The sequence below is a fragment of the Nerophis lumbriciformis genome, linkage group LG01 (genome assembly GCF_033978685.3).
Source record: "Nerophis lumbriciformis linkage group LG01, RoL_Nlum_v2.1, whole genome shotgun sequence".
Lineage (NCBI taxonomy): Eukaryota > Metazoa > Chordata > Actinopteri > Syngnathiformes > Syngnathidae > Nerophis > Nerophis lumbriciformis.
In genome coordinates this window covers 17,308,354-17,327,303 of record NC_084548.2, presented here as the reverse complement: position 1 = coordinate 17,327,303, position 18,950 = coordinate 17,308,354, and the positions used below count along the sequence as shown (strand labels likewise).

At 37.9% G+C, this 18,950-nt stretch overlaps 1 protein-coding gene across 3 annotated transcripts in view; it reads left to right on the top strand.

Annotated features, from left to right (window-relative positions):
• cntn3a.1 (contactin 3a, tandem duplicate 1) overlaps positions 1 to 18,950 on the top strand; it is a 228,057-nt gene that overhangs the window by 185,538 nt on the left and 23,569 nt on the right. For all 3 annotated transcript variants that reach the window (XR_009816915.1, XR_009816916.1, XM_061976479.1), the window contains exons 13-16: positions 4,427 to 4,602; positions 12,664 to 12,781; positions 15,977 to 16,135; positions 16,288 to 16,437. Coding sequence is in view for 1 of the 3 variants with exons in the window: in XM_061976479.1 (XP_061832463.1) it covers positions 4,427 to 4,602; positions 12,664 to 12,781; positions 15,977 to 16,135; positions 16,288 to 16,437 (603 nt within the window). In the remaining 2 variants the exon portion in view is untranslated. The remainder of the gene's footprint in view (positions 1 to 4,426; positions 4,603 to 12,663; positions 12,782 to 15,976; positions 16,136 to 16,287; positions 16,438 to 18,950) is intronic.

The following is an 18,950-nucleotide window of genomic DNA, read 5'->3' as shown; positions in this document are numbered from 1 at the left end:
AACAGAACACATTTGTTTGACGATTGTCTATAGTTTTCACAATTACAAAGTTTATGTAATGAACCATTTTTACCGGCCCAAATAAAACAATTGCTGTATACGACTGTCACTCACATGGTCTCGTCAACACGTACACACAGAAAGCACGTGCACGCAAACAAAAGCAGTCCAAGAGAAGCAACCAACAATTTCCAGTTATGTTGTTGTTGTGATAGAATATACGTATACTGTCCATATTGCTATTATTAGCTAAAAACATCTAAAGCTAATACGCGTGCATGTGTTACGTGTGTACATATTTACGTCATTAAGTATGAGAAGAATATACTGTGTAAAATACATTGGAAAGTTGGCGCCCTCTAAGCATCTGTAAATGTTGCAAACGGCCCCTTTAATCTTCTGTATTGATTAATAAAATGTAATATCAAGCCTGCTAATCTTTTTGTAATTGAGGACTCACGAGAACATTTTATAACATAATTTACACAATATATCAGACAGCCAGACCGCATCCCCCATGTACTCCCCCATACCCATCCTTAACTGATGTACTAGCATTTCTTTCGGTGCAAATATCACAGACTAACATTACAAAACATATTTGAAAAAGCATGACTGTAATGTAAAACGTTTTTTTCTTTTCAATGTAGTTAAACCGGATGTGTAGGGTAGCGTTTGAGAAGGTGTCTTGGCATGTTTTGATGTCGGACCCACTGTTTGCATTAAAAAAAAAAGTCCCATTTCGACTTCCTGCCTACCGTCTTTCAATTCTGTTTAACTTTTATGCCATTGTGTAATCAATGCACTTTAACTGTAATCTAAACACGGAAATGTAACACTTAAAAATAATGGTGCAGTTATTGAAACTTATACAAACCCTGTTTCCATATGAGTTGGGAAATTGTGTTAGATGTAAATATAAACGGAATACAATGATTTGCAAATCATTTTCAACCCATATTCAGTTGAATGCACTACAAAGACAACATATTTGATGTTCAAACTGATAAACTTTTTTTTTTTTTTCAAATAATAATCAACTTAGAATTTCATGGCTGCAACACGTGCCAAAGTAGTTGGGAAAGGTGGCAATAAATACTGATAAAGGTGAGGAATGCTCATCAAACACTTATTTGGAACATCCCACAGGTGAACAGGTGGGTGCCATGATTGGGTATAAAAGTAGATTCCATTAAATGCTCAGTCATTCGCAAACAAGGATGGGGCGAGGGTCACCACTTTGTCAACAAATGCGTGAGCAAATTGTTGAACAGTTTAAGAAAAACCTTTCTCAACCAGCTATTGCAAGGAATTTAGGGATTTCACCATCTACGGTCCGTAATATCATCAAAGGGTTCAGAGAATCTGGAGAAATCACTGCACGTAAGCAGCTAAGCCCGTGACCTTCGATCCCTCAGGCTGTACTGCATCAACAAGTGACATCAGTGTGTAAAGGATATCACCACATGGGCTCAGGAACACTTCAGAAACCCACTGTCAGTAACTACAGTTGGTCGCTACATCTGTAAGTGCAAGTTAAAACTCCCCTATGCAAGGCAAAAAAATGTTTATCAACAACACCCAGAAACGCCGTCGGCTTCGCTGGGCCTGAGCTCATCTAAGATGGACTGATAAAAAGTGGAAAAGTGTTCTGTGGTCTGACGAGTCCACATTTCAAATTGTTTTTGGAAACTGTGGACGTCGTGTCCTCCGGACCAAAGAGGAAAAGAACCATCCGGATTGTTATAGGCGCAAAGTTGAAAAGCCAGTATCTGTGATGGTATGGGGGTGTATTAGTGCCCAAGACATGGGTAACTTACACATCTGTGAAGGCACCATTAATGCTGAAAGGTACATACAGGTTTTGGAGCAACATATGTTGCCATCCAAGCACCGTTACCATGGACGCCCCTGCTTATTTCAGCAAGACAATGCCAAGCCACGTGTTACATCAACATGGCTTCATAGTAAAAGAGTGCGGGTACTAGACTGGCCTGCCTGTAGTCCAGACCTGTCTCCCATTGAAAATGTGTGGCACATTATGAAGCCTAAAATACCACAACGGACTGTTGAACAACTTAAGCTGTACATCAAGCAAGAATGGGAAAGAATTCCACCTGAGAGGATTTAAAAAAGTGTCTCCTCAGTTCCCAAACGTTTACTGAGTGTTGTTAAAAGGAAAGGCCATGTAACACAGTGGTGAACATGCCCTTTCCCAACTACTTTGGCACGTGTTGCAGCTATGAAATTCTAAGTTAATTACTATTTGCAAAAAATAAAAATTAAGTTTATGAGTTTGAACATCAAATATGTTGTCTTTGCAGTCTATTCAACTGACTATGGGTTGAAAAGGATTTGCAAATAATTGCATTCCGTTTATATTTACATCTAACACAATTTCTCAACTCATATGGAAACGGGGTTTGTAGTTCACTTTGACTGCCCTAATATACAGTATATACACTGAACAAAAATATAAACACTTTTGCTTTTGCTCGCATTTTTCATGAATTGAACTCAAAGATGTAAAATGTTTACTATACACACTAAATACCTGTTCCTCTCAAATATTGTTCTTAAATCTGCTTAAACCTGTGTTAGTGAGCATTTCTTCTTTGCCATGGTATACCATTCCACCTCACAGATGTGGCATATCCAGATGCTGATTAAACAGCATGATTATTGCGCAGGTGTGCCTTAGGCTGCCCACAATAAATGACCAGTCTGAAATGTGCATTTTTATCACACAGCACAATGCCACCGATGTCACAAGTTTTGAGGGAGCGTGCAGTTGGCATGCTGACTGCAGGAATGTCCACCCTTTTCAGTGTCTGTGTCGTGTAATATGAAAAGTATTTGTTGAATACAAAACAATCATGGCCGTTAGCAAAGGAAAATCCATATATTAGCCGCACCATTTCATAAGCCGCAGGGTTCAAAGCTTGGGGGAAATTATTGTGGTTTATAGTTCGGAAAATACGGTACATTCTAGTAAAACATTTAAACAATGATTGTGTATGACAGTCTGACAATAAAATTGCGTTTGTGACAAATTATTGGTGTCTTTTTGTAAGGTTAATTTGAATTATGTAATTGCTTTGATTAATCAAGATTAAGCCAAATTTAAAATGTTTATTTTCTGTGTGGCCCTTAATAATATACAGTGAAGTTGTTTAATAAATATTGTTTTATGTCACCTCATAAAATATTCATCATGGGTTGTGTCCAAAGAAAACCTTATCACATATAATAAAACATGTTTTGATGCCACACACCACATGAATAAAGGGCTCAATGCAACTAATTAACTTGAATAATTTCATCTTTTTGGATATTCAGCTCCATCTTACTGTTTGGTTAATTCTAGTTAACTCCATTATCCAATATCCACTGCTTCCAGGTTGTAAATCATTCTTGTGATTGCATCAGGAGTTCATGTCAGCTCTGCGTTCATCTCAAATGAGAAATTAAACTGCAAACATAGCGTTTAGGCGCCACTTGGTCAGAATGAGCAGACTGAGGCGTGACCGCGCCATTTGCAGCAATTTCTATGCAAATTCTGATGGAATTATTAAAATCCAGGTTACAAAAAATGTCTGTTCTGTGTTGCGAAAACAGGACTGTATCGAATGAGGATTATCAAGTGCAGAGGAATACTGTATGTTGTGAATAAGGGAGCCAATTTGTGATTTCCCCCGCAGTCATAACAGGAAATTTGTGTGGCAGCTCTGCTATCAGGGACAGAAAGTTGCTCTCATTTTGCATCTAGGTCTGAAACTTTCCACGGACTCACCTAGAATGCCCTGCCACAACCAGCCAGCTCTCCTTAGCCGCTCTGAGATAAACAACCTGCCTTGTTTTGACAGAGCTGAATATAGACCTTTACTCCCCCTGACATGCTGCATTGACTCCATTGTCTATTAGACGCTTATGACATGCACCGCGGACTGGACTCTCGGCCTTTGCTGTGTTATCTCCTGGCTGTTCAATGACATGTGAGACATGCGAAAGATTATGTTGAAGTGCCAAAAGTGAAATGCAACCACATTATAGAATTCAGAGTTTGTTTTCCTACACCACTGCAGCAGTGACACATAGCAACATCCTTCCATTTATACAACTCGCATAAGAGATGCAATATTTGCTCACTGGCAGACCAAGTGTAATTTATTCTGAGTTGGCTGACTATCTGGGACAGGACTGAAAGAAAAAAAAAAAGACTTGTATTTTGTTTAAAAGGTGGCATGTTTTTGCAGTTCTGGTCACATGTTTATGAAGCATAAAGACGAAAAAGTAAGCAAGCTGAGGTAGAAAGATTTATATTCATACAGAAAATACAGCCATGCAATAAAAAACTATGTCAACCATGAATGAAAGAAAAATAGCTTATGAAGCACTTTTCTAAACCACTGCTCCGTGCTCGCAGAGTCGACTGTGATCACAAGTCCGGCTGGTCATCTGGACGTGACCGTGGGAGAGAGCATTGTGCTGCCATGCCAGGTGTACCACGACCCCACGCTGGACCTCAAGTTCACCTGGTTCTTCAACGAGCAGCTCATCCACTTTGGGAGTGCGGGGGCCTATTTTGAAAGAGTTGGGGGGGTAAGTGGACACCTTTCCTTGTTTTTTTTGTCTCTGAATGTAGCAGACTAATTACTTCAAATGAATCACTCTGAATGTTGTTGAGTTATTGCATACTTGCCAACCTTGAGACCTCCGATTTCGGGAGGTGGAGGGCGGGGGGCGTGGTTGGGGGCATGGTTAAGAGGGGAGGAGTATATTGGCAGCTAGAATTCACCAAGACAAGTATTTCATACATATATATATATATATATATATATATATATATATATATATACATCCTGAAAATATGCAAACAAAACTGTGTTTAGATAATAGATACTTCAAACTTACATAAATAAATATTAAGGAATATAACATAACTTGGCTTCTGAGAGCTTCAAAATATAATGAATAAAATGCTAAAGTTGTTGATAAACAAGCAATTATTTTAATAATTAAATATGGTCATTTTAAATGAAATATTATGATAATTTAAAATTAATTATTTCAAATATGTTTATTTTAATGTATAATTCTATGGCTGGATGTAATAAGGAGTCAGAAAAAAATACAAATAAAAATACAATTAATTTTGATGTTTTTAGCAAAATATAGTAAAAATGTATTTCGTTTTTTTTTTCTTCTCATTAATAAATATATTTATTTTTAGGTAAGATAAACATAATAATACAATTTATGTCTAGTCTGGATTATTTAGTTCTTGTCATCCTGTTGTCCTCCCGTCGTGAAAAAAGGCTGTCCTCACTCGGGTCCGCATGGAGCTGGAGGGGGCGTGGCCTCCAGCTCCGGCTGAAAATCGGGAGATTTTCGGGAGAATATGTGTGGGGAGGTTTTCGAGAGAGGCGATGAATTTCGGGAGTCTCCCGGAAAATTCGGGAAGTTTGGCAAGTATGAGTTATTGCAACAAAAGTAAAGAAAAGTACTGAAAAATTGCACATTTTCATAAAAAAGTTTGGCAATACAGAAAAGTAACCATCCTTCATTCTGGACAAGTAAAATGTGTATTTGTCACATGTGCACTTTTTAGCATGGACATGACACTATAAGATGGTAAAAAAACAAAGTAGTTGTGAAAAAACATACATTTACAAACCCCGTTTCCATATGAGCACTGTGGCTACCCCTGTGGTAAATTTTAAATGTGCTTTATAAATAAAGTTGATTTGATTTGATTTGATTTGATGAGTTGGGAAATTGTGTTGGATGTAAATATAAACGGAATACAATGATTTTCAAATCCTTTTCAACCCATATTCAATTGAATGCACTACAAAGACAAGATATTTGATGTTCAAACTCATAAACTTTTTTTTTTTTTGGAAAATAATAATTAACTTAGAATTTTATGGCTGCAACACGTGCCAAAGTAGTTGGGAAAGGGCATGTTCACCACTGTGTTACATGGCCTTTCCTTTTAACAACACTCAGTAAACGTTTGGGAACTGAGGAGACACATTTTTTAAGCTTCTCAGGTGGATTCTTTCCCATTCTTGCTTGATGTACAGCTTAAGTTGTTCAACAGTCCGGGGGTCTCCGTTGTGGTATTTTAGGCTTCATAATGCGCCACACATTTTCAATGGGAGACAGGTCTGGACTACAGGCAGGCCAGTCTAGTACCCGCACTCTTTTACTATGAAGCCACATTGATGTAACACGTGGCTTGGCATTGTCTTGCTGAAATAAGCAGGGGCGTCCATGGTACCGTTGCTTGGATGGCAACATTTGTTGCTCCAAAACCTGTATTTACCTTTCAGCATTAATGGCGCCTTCACAGATGTGTAAGTTACCCATGTCTTGGGCACTAATACACCCCCATACCATCACAGATGCTGGCTTTTAAACCTTGCGCCTATAACAATCCGGATGGTTCTTTTCCTCGTTGGTCCGGAGGACACGATGTCCACAGTTTCCAAAAACAATTTGAAATGTGGACTCGTCACTTTTCCACTTTATATCAGTCCATCTTAGATGAGCTCAGGCCCAGCAAAGCCGACGGTTTTTTTGGGTGTTGTTGATAAACATATTTCGCCTTGCATAGGAGAGTTTTAACTTGCACTTTCAGATGTAGCGACCGACTGTAGTTACTGACAGTGGGTTTCTGAAGTGTTCCTGAGCCCATGTGGTGATATCCTTTACACACTGATGTCGCTTGTTGATGCAGTACAACTTGAGGGATCGAAGGTCACGGGCTTAGCTGCTTACATGCAGTGATTTCTCCAGATTCTCTGAACCCTTTGATGATATTACGGACCGTAGATGGCGAAATCCCTAAATTCCTTGCAATAGCTGCTTGAGAAAGTTTTTTCTTAAACTGTTCAACAATTTGCTCACACATTTGCAGACAAAGTGGTGACCCTCGCCCCATCCTTGTTTGTGAATGACTGAGCATTTCATGGAATCTACTTTTATACCCAATCATGGCACCCACCTGTTCCCAATTTGCCTGTTCACCTGTGGGATGTTCCAAATAAGTGTTTGATGAGCATTCCTCAACTTTATCAGTATTTATTGCCACCTTTCCCAACTTCTTTGTCACGTGTTGCTGGCATCAAATTCTAAAGTTAATGATTATTTGCAAAAAAAAAAAAGTTTAACACTTTGAACATCAAATATGTTGTTTTTGTAGCATATTCAACTGAATATGGATTGAAAATGATTTGCAAATCATTGTATTCCGTTTATATTTACATCTAACACAATTTCCCAACTCATATGGAAACGGGGTTTGTACAAAAAGGAATTATGGCTGTCTCAATACAGACACTTAATGAGCAATATTGCTCATAAAGTTATAGGCGTCTTTTGATTACGCGTTCAGGAAATGTCAGAAATAGGATAAGGAACAACTGATTAAATCTTAGAGGTGATCCGGATCACGGTCTGGATTCAGGATTTTTTCAAATTATTCTTTACTGTTGTGACACAGGTCTCCCATGTGCTTTTCTAGTTTTTATTTTAGAATGCCGCAAAATTGGCAAAAGTGCATCTTCAAAAACATATTTTAGTATTTGGTTTAACAGCCCATTGCGTATCATTACTGTCATTTTGTTTTCTCCCTAGTACTTCATACCTTATGTTTTTAATAGGGCTGTCAAAAATAACAAGCTAACTCATGTGATTAATCCCACAAAAATGAATTGCACTAATCAATATACATTACCCAGATTAATCACGCCGTTTATTTTGACCGCAGCTGCTCCTTCACCTTGGTTTATCTGAAAGGCGGCACAAATAACTGGCGTGCATTGAAGTAATACGTTTAAAACATGTTCCTATGTGACATTCTGACAATAAAAATACATTTGTGTCCAAATATTGGGCTCTTTTTTAAAAATACATTTTAATTATGCAAGCGATTGATAACCTGTGACTAATCATGATTAATCTAAATTCAGAAGTATGCTTTGACAGCAGTTTACTATAAAAGTATATTGGTGGTTTTGAAAGGTGTTTATAAATAGTCATTACAATGTTATTATTATCAGTATTATTATTATTATTATTATTATTATTATTATTATTAAAGTTAAAGTTAGAGTACCAATGATTGTCACACACACACTATTATTATTATTATTATTATTATTATTATTATTATTATTATTATTATTATTATTATCATCAGTAGTAGCAGAAGTGGTATAAAAATGTCTTCACATTTTCTCCATGTTGTACTATAACAGGGGTAGTGAACCTAAGGCCCTCGAGCCAGATGTGGCTCTTTTGATGACTGCATCTGGCTCTCAGATAAATCTTAGCTGACATTGCTTAACACGATAAGTAATGGATAATTCCGCTGGTAATCACGGTGTTAAAAATAACGTTCAAAATATAAAACATTCTCATGCATTTTAATCCATCCATCCATTTCCTACCGCACCTGTTCAAGAAGTCGCATTCATTGTAAGAAGTATTTTATTTATTATTGGTTACCTTCAGAATAACAATGTTATTAAAAAGAATAAGAGACTTGGTATACTCTAAAAATGTTGGTCTTACTTAAAAATGCACACATTTAGGTGTATTCAGTGTTAAAAAATATTATATGGCTCCCACGGAAATACATTTTAAAATATTTGGCTTTCATGGCTCTCTCAACCAAAAAGGTTCCCGACCCCTGTTCTATAAGGTTGGAGATGACGCTGAGTAATTTAAAAAAAATCGCTATGATTATGGCACATTTTTTTCATAATATTACCAGCAAAGCTTTTTAAAGTATTTCCATTACACTCATTCAACAACTAATCACTTGACTCTCGCTCAAAATTTAGTTTGTGTTTTGATTCATTTTAGGCTTCACTGTATACCGTATTTTTCGGACTATAAGTCGCAGTTTTTTTCATAGTTTGGCCGGGCTCCAGAGCGACTTATACAGTGCCCTCCAAAAGTATTGGAACAGTGAGTCCAATTTGTTTATTTTTGTTGTAGACTGAAAACATTTGGGTTTGACATCAAAATATGAATATGGGACAAGAGATCAACATTTCAGCTTTCATTTCCAGGTATTTACATCTGGATCTGATACACAACTTAAAAGATAGCACCTTTTGTTTGAACCTACACATTTTTCAGGAGAGCAAAAGTATTGGAACATGTGACTGACAGGTGTGTTTTGTTGCCCAGGTGTCTCCAAATTACATTGATTATTCAAACAATAAATAGCACTGAATGTCTGAGCTCAGTTTCAGATTGGGTAGGATAGGTTTTGCCTGTGCAGACTGCATTTAGAGGTGGAACCAACATGAAAACCAGAGAGCTGTCTATGGGTGAAAAAGAAGCAATTGTGAATCTGAGAGAAGATGGACAATCAATCAGAGCCATTGCACAAACATTGGCCATAGCCAGTGCAACCATTCGGAATGTCCTGAAGAAGAAAGAACCCACTGGTGTACTAAGCAACAGACGTGGAACAGGTAGACCAAGGAAAACATCAGCAGTTGATGACAGAAACATTGTGAGAGCTATAAAGAACAACTGTTAGTGACATCAGCAACAACCTCCAGAGGGCAGGAGTGAAGATATCACAATCTAATGTTGGCAGAATACTTCATGGACAGAAGTACAGAGGCTACACCAGAAGATGCAAACCACTCATTAGCAAGAAGAACAGGAAGGCCAGGCTGGAATTTGCCAAAAGGTACAGAGATGAGCCTCAAAAATTCTGCGAAAAAGTTTTATGGGACTGATGAGACAAAGATGAACTTCTTCCAAAGTGATGGAAAGGCGAACATTTAGAGAAAGAAAGGATCTGCTCATAATCCCAAACATACAAACTCGTCTGTGAAACATAATGTCATGGCTTGGGCTTGCATGGCTTCTTCTGGGATGTCATCTTCATTGATGATGTACACATGATGGCAGCAGCAAAATGAACTCAGAAGTCTACAGAAACATTTTGTCTGATAATTTAAAGAAAAATGCAACCAAACTGATTGAGAGATCCTTCATCATACAGCAAGATAACGACCAAAACAACAAAGGAGTTGATAAGGGGCAAGAAGTGGAAGGTTTTAGACTGGCCAAGTCAGTCTCCAGACTTAAACCCAATATAGCATGCATTTTACCTGCTGTAGAGGAGACTGAAGGGAGTTACCCCCCAACACAAACAACATCTGAAGGAGGCTGCGGTGAAAGCCTGGAAAAGCATCACAAAAGAAGAATGCAAAAGTTTGGTGATGTCAATGGCTCACAGGCTTGATGCACTTATTAAAAGCAAAGAATTCGCAACTAAATATTAAGTCTTATTCACTTTAATCTATTTTAAGTTTATATGTTCCAATACTTTTGCTCACCTAAAAATGTTGTGTTCCATTACAAATAATGCTATCTTCTACGTTGTGTATCAGATCCAAATGTAAATACCTGGAAATTAAAGCTGAAATGTTGATCTCTTGTCTCATGTTCATCTTTTGACGTCTAACCCAAATGTTTTCAGTCTACAACAAAAATAAAGGAACTGGCCTCACTGTTCCAATACTTTTGGAGGGCACTGTATATGTTTTGTTCCTTCTTTATTATGCGTTTTCGGCAGGTGCGACTTATACTCCGGTGCGACTTATACTCCGAAAAATACAGTATGTTGAATACAGTAGCTCATAGTGAGTAAACTACATGGTCTTTAATAACACCTTCTATTTATTCCTTCTCTGCGGTTTTCTTCATTACATACTTCAGGGAGCAACGTATCCATGGCTTGTTTATTAAGAACCATACAGATAAGAAGGTTTTAGGGCTTTATGGTTGCCTGTTTAGCTTGTTAATAACACCCCCTCCATAGACAAGAGCAGCAACCAATTAGTTCATGTGTAGTTCAGCCATGCGTAACACTTGATCATCTAATAACAATGTTTTTCTTTTAAAGGGGTTAAGCAATTATGATGTACTGGTATCTTTGTCGTTTTCTCTTTTGTTGTGTTGTTTTGTGTTCAAAATGATGATGAGCAATAAGAGCATAATCATATGTGTTGCTCTGCCGTTCATTGAACACTTGACCCCGCTGCATTCAACTCATGGACATGTTGCATTGCAACAACATAAGAAAGCTCTGAAAGATAAATACAAAATGTATTTGTGTAAAATAAAATAAAAAACGGTATCGTCAAGTGAACTGCTCATTATATAGCTGTTTTTTGCTACATAACAGCAGAATGAATATGCTTCATTTAATAATGTGAACTGGTCGCATATTGTAATTGTATTCAGGGTGTAATGACGATAGCACTAAAATGACTATTATATTTTATAGGAACCTCATGTAATATAATAACAAAGCTGCTGTTTGTTTCTCTTTATGTACCGTATTTTTCGGAGTATAAGTCGCACCGGAGTATAAGTCGCACCTGCCGAAAATGCATAATAAATAAGGGAAAAAACATGTATAAGTCGCATTTTTGGGGGAAATTTATTTGATAAAACCCAACACCAAGAATAGACATTTGAAAGGCAATTTGAAATAAATAAAGAATAGTGAACAACAGGCTGAATAAGTGTACGTTATATGAGGCATAAATAACCAACTGAGAACGTGCCTGGTATGTTAACGTAACATATTATGGTAAGAGTCATTCAAATAACTATAACATATAGAACATGTTATACGTTTACCAAAAATTCTCTCACTCCTAATCGCTAAATCCCATGAAATCTTGTACGTCTAGTCTCTTACGTGAATGAGCTAAATAATATTATTTGATATTTTACGGTAATGTGTTAATAATTTCACACATAAGTCGCTCCTGAGTATAAGTCGCACCCCCGGCCAAACTATGAAAAAAACTGCGACTTATAGTCCGAAAAATACGGTAAGTGCATCCAGAAAGTAATCAAAGCGCTTCACTTTTTCTGTAGAACTTGGAAGGACAAATTTGAATTGAATTCCATTTTGAAATAAGGCTGTAACAAAACAAAATGCGGGAAATGAATGAGCTAAATAATATTATTTGATATTTTACGGTAATGTGTTAATAATTTCACACATAAGTCGCTCCTGAGTATAAGTCGCACCCCCGGCCAAACTATGAAAAAAACTGCGACTTATAGTCCGAAAAATACGGTAAGTGCATCCAGAAAGTAATCAAAGCGCTTCACTTTTTCTGTAGAACTTGGAAGGACAAATTTGAATTGAATTCCATTTTGAAATAAGGCTGTAACAAAACAAAATGCGGGAAAAAGTGAAGCGCTGTGAATGCTTTCCGGTTGCACTTTATATATTACATTGTTTCTATTTTCTGGCATTTTTCTTGCAGTGAAATAATTTCTCAGTCTGCTGAAACTGCCCCTTTTTGCAAAGTTTTAAACGTTAAGTGTATTTGACATTGAATCATGTTTGAACAGTAAAAAGATAAATAGAACGGCTGGCAATGAAAGAAGCTTTTAAAACCCACACAAAAACCTAATTGATTGAGAAATGGTCATATGTTGTGTCCTTGGGTAAATGCAACTATGTTTTACCACCAAAGTGTCACAAATTGAATGCCAAAACTTGTATTTTAGTTAATTTACCACATTTTACCCCAAAAGTGTTTATGTTTAAATTGCTTTAAATGGATATGTTCTGTTCTTTTTCATCTTCTTTGACAGCGCTCTGCCGGTGACATAATGATAAGAAATATTCAGCTAAGGCATGCTGGGAAATATACATGTGCTGTGCAGACCAAGGTGGACAGTGTGTCTATTGCCACTGATGTGGTGGTTCGAGGTAAGGATGTCCCTTAAATCAGTATTTTTCAAACTTTTTTGAGCCAAGGCACATTTTTTACATTGAAAAAATGCGGAGGCACACCCCCTGCAGAAAACATTAAATTTAAACTCAGCAGTTGATATTGAAAGTAAAAAGTTGTTCTCACAAGTGTTGGATATAAATTCAAACCATAATTAAGCATGCATCAATATAGCTCTTGTCTCAAAGTAGGTGTACTGTCACGACCTGTCACATCACACCGCGACTTATTTAGAGTTTTTTTGTGTTTTCCTGTGTGTAGTGTTTTAGTTCTTGTCTTTTGGTGGCTTTTCCTGTTTTTTTGGTATTTTCCTGTAGCAGTTTATTTCTTCCCTGAGCGGTATTCCCCACACCTGCTTTGTTTAAGCAATCAAGAATATTTAAGTTGTTGCTATCCTGGGGACATTGTTGATTGTCATGTCATGTACGGATGTACTTTGTGGATGCCTTCTCTGCTCCACACGCTGTAAGTCTTTGCTGTCGTCCAGCATTCTGTTTTTGTTTACTTTGTAGCCAGTTCAGTTTTAGTTTCATTCAGCATAGCCATCCCTAAGCTTCAATGCCTTTTCTCAGCGGCACTCGCCTTCTGTTTATTTTTGGTTTAAGCATTAGACACCTTTTGACCTGCACACTGCCTCCTGCTGTCGTCTGCATATTGTGATCACGACAAAGCAATTAGCTGCCTGCTGCCACCTACTGATATGGAAGAGTATTACACGGTTACTCTGCCAAGCTCTAGACAGCACAGACACTCAACAACGGCACATTATTTGCCAGACTATAATTACCGGTTTGCAAAAAAAAAAGTTAACCCAATTAGGTGAAATTACATAATCTCCCATGGCACACCAGACTGTATCTCACGGCACATCAGTGTGCACAGTGGTTGAAAAACACTGCCTTAAATTACAGGTCAGGAGTTTAAATACATACATAATAGGCATCAATGTTGTATTCATTTTTATTCATATGAATTATTGATAAGATATATTGGAACCATTCTTTTTCAGAGGTTCCAAAACACATTTTATTTTTGACAAAGTCAAGTTCTATTTACTTCACCTTAGTGGTCATGATTGGACAGCTTTTGTAGCAATTTCTAAGTAACAGATTACAAGATGATGTTTTTTTACCCACAGAGTACTTTTTTTAAGTAAAATGACTTATTTGTGTGCTTTATTGGCACATGGCTGGTCTGAGGGGGTAAGAATGCTTGTTGATTGATTGGATTCCCCAAAAAATACAAAATTAATTTCGAACCTCATGTAAAATGTTATGTATTGTGGGTTTTTTTGTCTCTCTCCGTAATAACCCTTTGTAAGGAGGCAAACTTTCAAAATCAACAGGGAATCAAGAATGTATTTTTCTTTACCTTAGTTGGGTGGGACTAACTCGCACACTATTGGGTCTTCTTGCCTGAAGCTCATTCTACAAACCACAACCGTAAATATGATTTAGGGATTTCCCGATCCGATATTTGGATGGGATCGGCTGCCGATATTTGCCAAAAATTGCGTATCGGCAAGGCATGGGAAAATGCCGATCCAGATCCAGTTTAAAAAAAACTCCGGTCCGTGTTTTCCAACGCACCGATTTAAATAATACATTCTACTTTTCTGCTGCTCTGTAATTTCCGTTCCGCATTTTCCAGCACACCTTCAACACATCCACAGGTCTGTGGATTCTCACGCAGTTGCTTTTAGCTGCTGGCATTACACGACAGGCTCTTCTCACTCTTTTCTGTGTCTCCCTCTCACAGACAGCAAGTGCACCTTCTTACACACATCACATACTGTCACGACATATGTCACATACTGTCACGTCATACGTCACATACGTATACGTCCTCCCCGAGCAGAGAGGTAGCTGCATGGCTAACGTTAGCTGTGATGCTAGCGCAGCCATGCGAGCAACGCTCCCTCAAAGGTGCTCGCCTGTGCAATTGTGCACTGTTTAAGCGTCCTCTGCGCATAGCAAATCTATGCCACGCACAAAATCGAATTAAAAAATAAGCGCATAACAATTTTCGACACACGGACACGACAGAGAAAACTGTTTTTGTCATCATTGTTCAAATATTGTGACGTCTGTCGAGACGCTTATCTCCATTCGGTGCCACACGCCCACACCATCAAAATGCTGAGGCAAAAATTTCCACATCAACACCGTATGAAAAAATTAGTGATTTTTTTAGCTGTGATTTCCTTCTCTGCATGAAAGTTTAAAGGTAGCATATATTAATGCAGTACGAAGAAGAATGTTTTAATGTAGACATGCAAGCCTTGAAAGAAAATTTTTAAAATCAAGACTACATTTCCTGCAAATGGGTGCATTTCTACCCTATATTTTAACTTTAGATTTATTCTCATATCAAACTCTTTTGGCTGTCTTTTTGACACTTACATCCGGCGCCCCCCTCCACACATGGATTATAAATAATTTAAATAATTAAATGTGATTATCTTGTGTGATGACTGTATTATGATGATAGTATATATCTGATATTATTTATCTGTATCATGAATCAATTTAAGTGGACCCCGACTTAAACAAGTTGAAAAACTTATTGGGGTGTTACCATTTTGTGGTCAATTGTACGGAATATGTACTTCACTGTGCAACCTACTAATAAAAGTCTCAATCAATTAATCAAAACACATAGAATCATCATACTGCTGTGATTATATGCATCAAGTGTTCATTCAAGGCTAAGACAAAATATCGAGATATATATCGTGTATCGCAATATGGCCTTAAAATATCACAATATTAAAAAAAGGCCATATCGCCCAGCCCTAGTTCCATGATGCCATTTCTGTTTGTCATGTATAATTTTGTCTATTTTGTGTTTATCCTTGAATAAACAGGTCAGTTTCTTGTTACCAACCATTGTGTATTATTCAAACTCCCCTAATTCAGCTGGCTAGTTGTTATCAAGAGTACTAAAACCCTTTTCAACATGATTCTGACAACTAAGTAGGCTAAATAACTTTAAACTTTAATACATGCTCGGATAGGCCAGTATCGGTCAGTATCGGTATCGGTCAGTATCGGTATCGGAAATGCAAAAACAATATCGGTATCGGATCGGAAGTGCAAAAACCTTGATCGGGACATCCCTAATATGATTACACAAAGTTACATCGATAAACATTGGGCTAATTATCTCTCTAGGTCCTCCGGGGCCCCCTGTGGAGTGTCAAGTGACAGAGATGACAGAGACCACTGCCTTTCTGACCTGGGGACCCGGGATTGAAAACCATAGCCCTGTTCTCAGCTATACCATCCAGGCCAGGTCGCCCTTCTCTCTCGGGTGGCAAGCAGTTACGACCGGTAGGTTGCCTTCTTCTGACAGTTTGAAAGGAGGAGAAGAAGGAGGAGGTCTCCTTTTGAAAAGTCACATATGAAATACGTAAAAACCTTCACTGACAGCTCAGAGGCGGATCATTCAGCGTTGAAAGGTAATTTGGTGTGATGTCTTTTAGTTCCTGAGCTGCTCGGAGGAAAGCAGCTGTCTGCAATTGTCACAGATTTGAGTCCCTGGGTGGAGTACGAGTTCAGAGTACTGGCAACCAACAGCATTGGAACAGGAGAGCCCAGCAAAGCCTCTAGAAAGACCCGCAGCAAGGACATGCGTACGTAGCGGAACTTAGTCATAACTGCCACTCATCTGCTGATTTTATAGTTATGCAGATTAAATGTGGAGAAACGCATTAAGCGATAATTCAATTAATTTTCTGAATTGTTCACAAATATACTGATTTCGGGCAGCATTACTTGCCTGTGTGAAGATTGATCCTTTTATTGTTTTAATTTATTAGTTTATAAATAAGCCATAATATCATGTCTACTTGTCTTGCACATAACGTTTGTAGGCAATCGGCTAATTTGCAACCCCAGTCTCTGAAGTGCCTTTCTAAAAGGTTTTCCAGATAAAATAACTACACAATACAAGTTGCACAGTCATGCATTATATACTAATACATAACGTCATTATTTAAACATTCATTATTATCGTACAAAAGCATCACAGAACATCACCAAACAGCACATCAGCATATGGAGCAGCATTGCATGTGAGTATGTATGCATTGACTTTTATGATTCTGACTCAGTGGTTACATGTTGGTTTTTCTTTTAGCCAGTGTTTAAGCTTTTTATTGAATGTTTCAGGTTCAGGTTGTGTTTTTATTTCATATGGCAACTAATTTCAAAACTTAATCCCTGTTTCTTGAAAATTAGGTTGTTGGTTATTTTGAATGTACTTTTCAGTCTACACTATGGGCCTGATCTACTAATATCCAAATAACACATGCTAAACAGCGAGTACAAACTATGAAATGTTCTTTACTCTTGTGGGCATGTGGTAATCTCCTAAGACTGTATGTACAATTAATAACAAGTACAAAAGCGGTGCAGACCGCCTTTTTTAAATAGGGTTTTGCATTTATACCGGCTGTCACCATGGAAACAGTAATTTCACCCCACATTTATGGCAACATACGGTCCAGCCTGTGTCATTTTATCATGCTGTTGACATGCAGCACACAAATATAATGTGTATCGCCTTTTCTAGACATATTAAAGTGCGATTTAGACAACAGAACCTATTTTTTAGCATGCTGAAGGTGCGCTCTGAAAGGCTCTGAGGTTTTTAATTGACTGATTGATTGATTGATTAGTTGATTGATTGAAACTTGTATTAGTAGATTGCACAGTACAGTACATATTCAGTACATATGACCACTAAATGGTAACACCCGAATAAGTTTTTCAACTTGTTTAAGTCGGAGGTGATAGTGCGTCTGGAATGATCCCGGCATACTTGCCAACCTTGAGACCTCCGATTTCAGGAGGTGGGGGGTGGGGGGAGGGGGGCGTGGTTAAGAGGGGAGGAGTATATTTACAGCTAGAATTCACCAAGTCAAGTATTTTATGTATATATATATATATATATGTATGTGTGGGAAAAAAAATCACAAGACTACTTCATCTCTACAGGCCTGTTTCATGAGGGGTTCCCTCAATCATCAGGAGATGATTGAAAATCTCCTGATGATTGAGGGAACCCCTCATGAAACAGGCCTGTAGAGATGAAGTAGTCTTGTGATTTTTTTTTCCCACACATACATATATTGCGCTCTACTACGGTATCGAGCACTATTTTTTGGATAACCTTATTAAGACATATATATATATATATATATATATATATAAAAGAAATACTTGAATTTCAGTGTTCATTTATTTACACATATACACACACATAACACTCATCTACTCATTGTTGAGTTAAGGGTTGAATTGTCTATCCTTGTTCTATTCTTCTAACCATACTGAACACCCTCTCTGATGATGCATTGCTGTGTGGCACACACAGAAGTGCTTTCATCAAATGTACTAGAGTCTGGAATCTTCCATCTCTCCCTAGCATGGCCCAAAACCAGTCAATCTTTGCTTCCTGAGGAAGATCTTCACTGCCAAGCACTTGGTAGTCCACTACTTCTTCCCGGAGGCTATCCAGGTCCAATCGCAGCTGCGGCTTGGAACTTACAAATGTATTTCTTCATCTTACTCGTCGTAGGCGTCGCCACGGCTGTATCTTCCTCGTTCTTCTGCTTCGTCTCCTTGTTGTGTGCGCAGTTGTGCACTGCACTCTCTAAAAGCCGTAGATGTTATTGTCACATATGCATGTACAGTAGATGGCAGTATTGTCCTGTTTGAGAGTGTCACAACATTGCTGTTTACGGCAGACAAACTGCTTTACGGTAGACGAAAACGTGACTGCTGTTGTTGTGTGTTGTTATAATTAAACTGCCTAACAATAAACCCACATAAGAAACCAAGAACTCTACAGTTATAACGTGACTGGGCAGGCACACTGTTTATATTGTGGGAAAGCAGACTCACGTCTACATGGAGCTGGCCTCCAGCTTTGCCTGAATTTCGGGAGATTTTCGGGAGAACATTTGTCCCGGGAGGTTTTCGGGAGAGGCGCTGAATTTCGGGAGTCTCCCGGAAAATCCGGGAGGGTTGGCAAGTATGGATCCCGGCGCAAGATATTTATATAGGAGATATATTGGAATATATAAAAAGACATATACCATTAAAAAAAAACAGCAGACACCAAAATTAGTCAATTGAATGT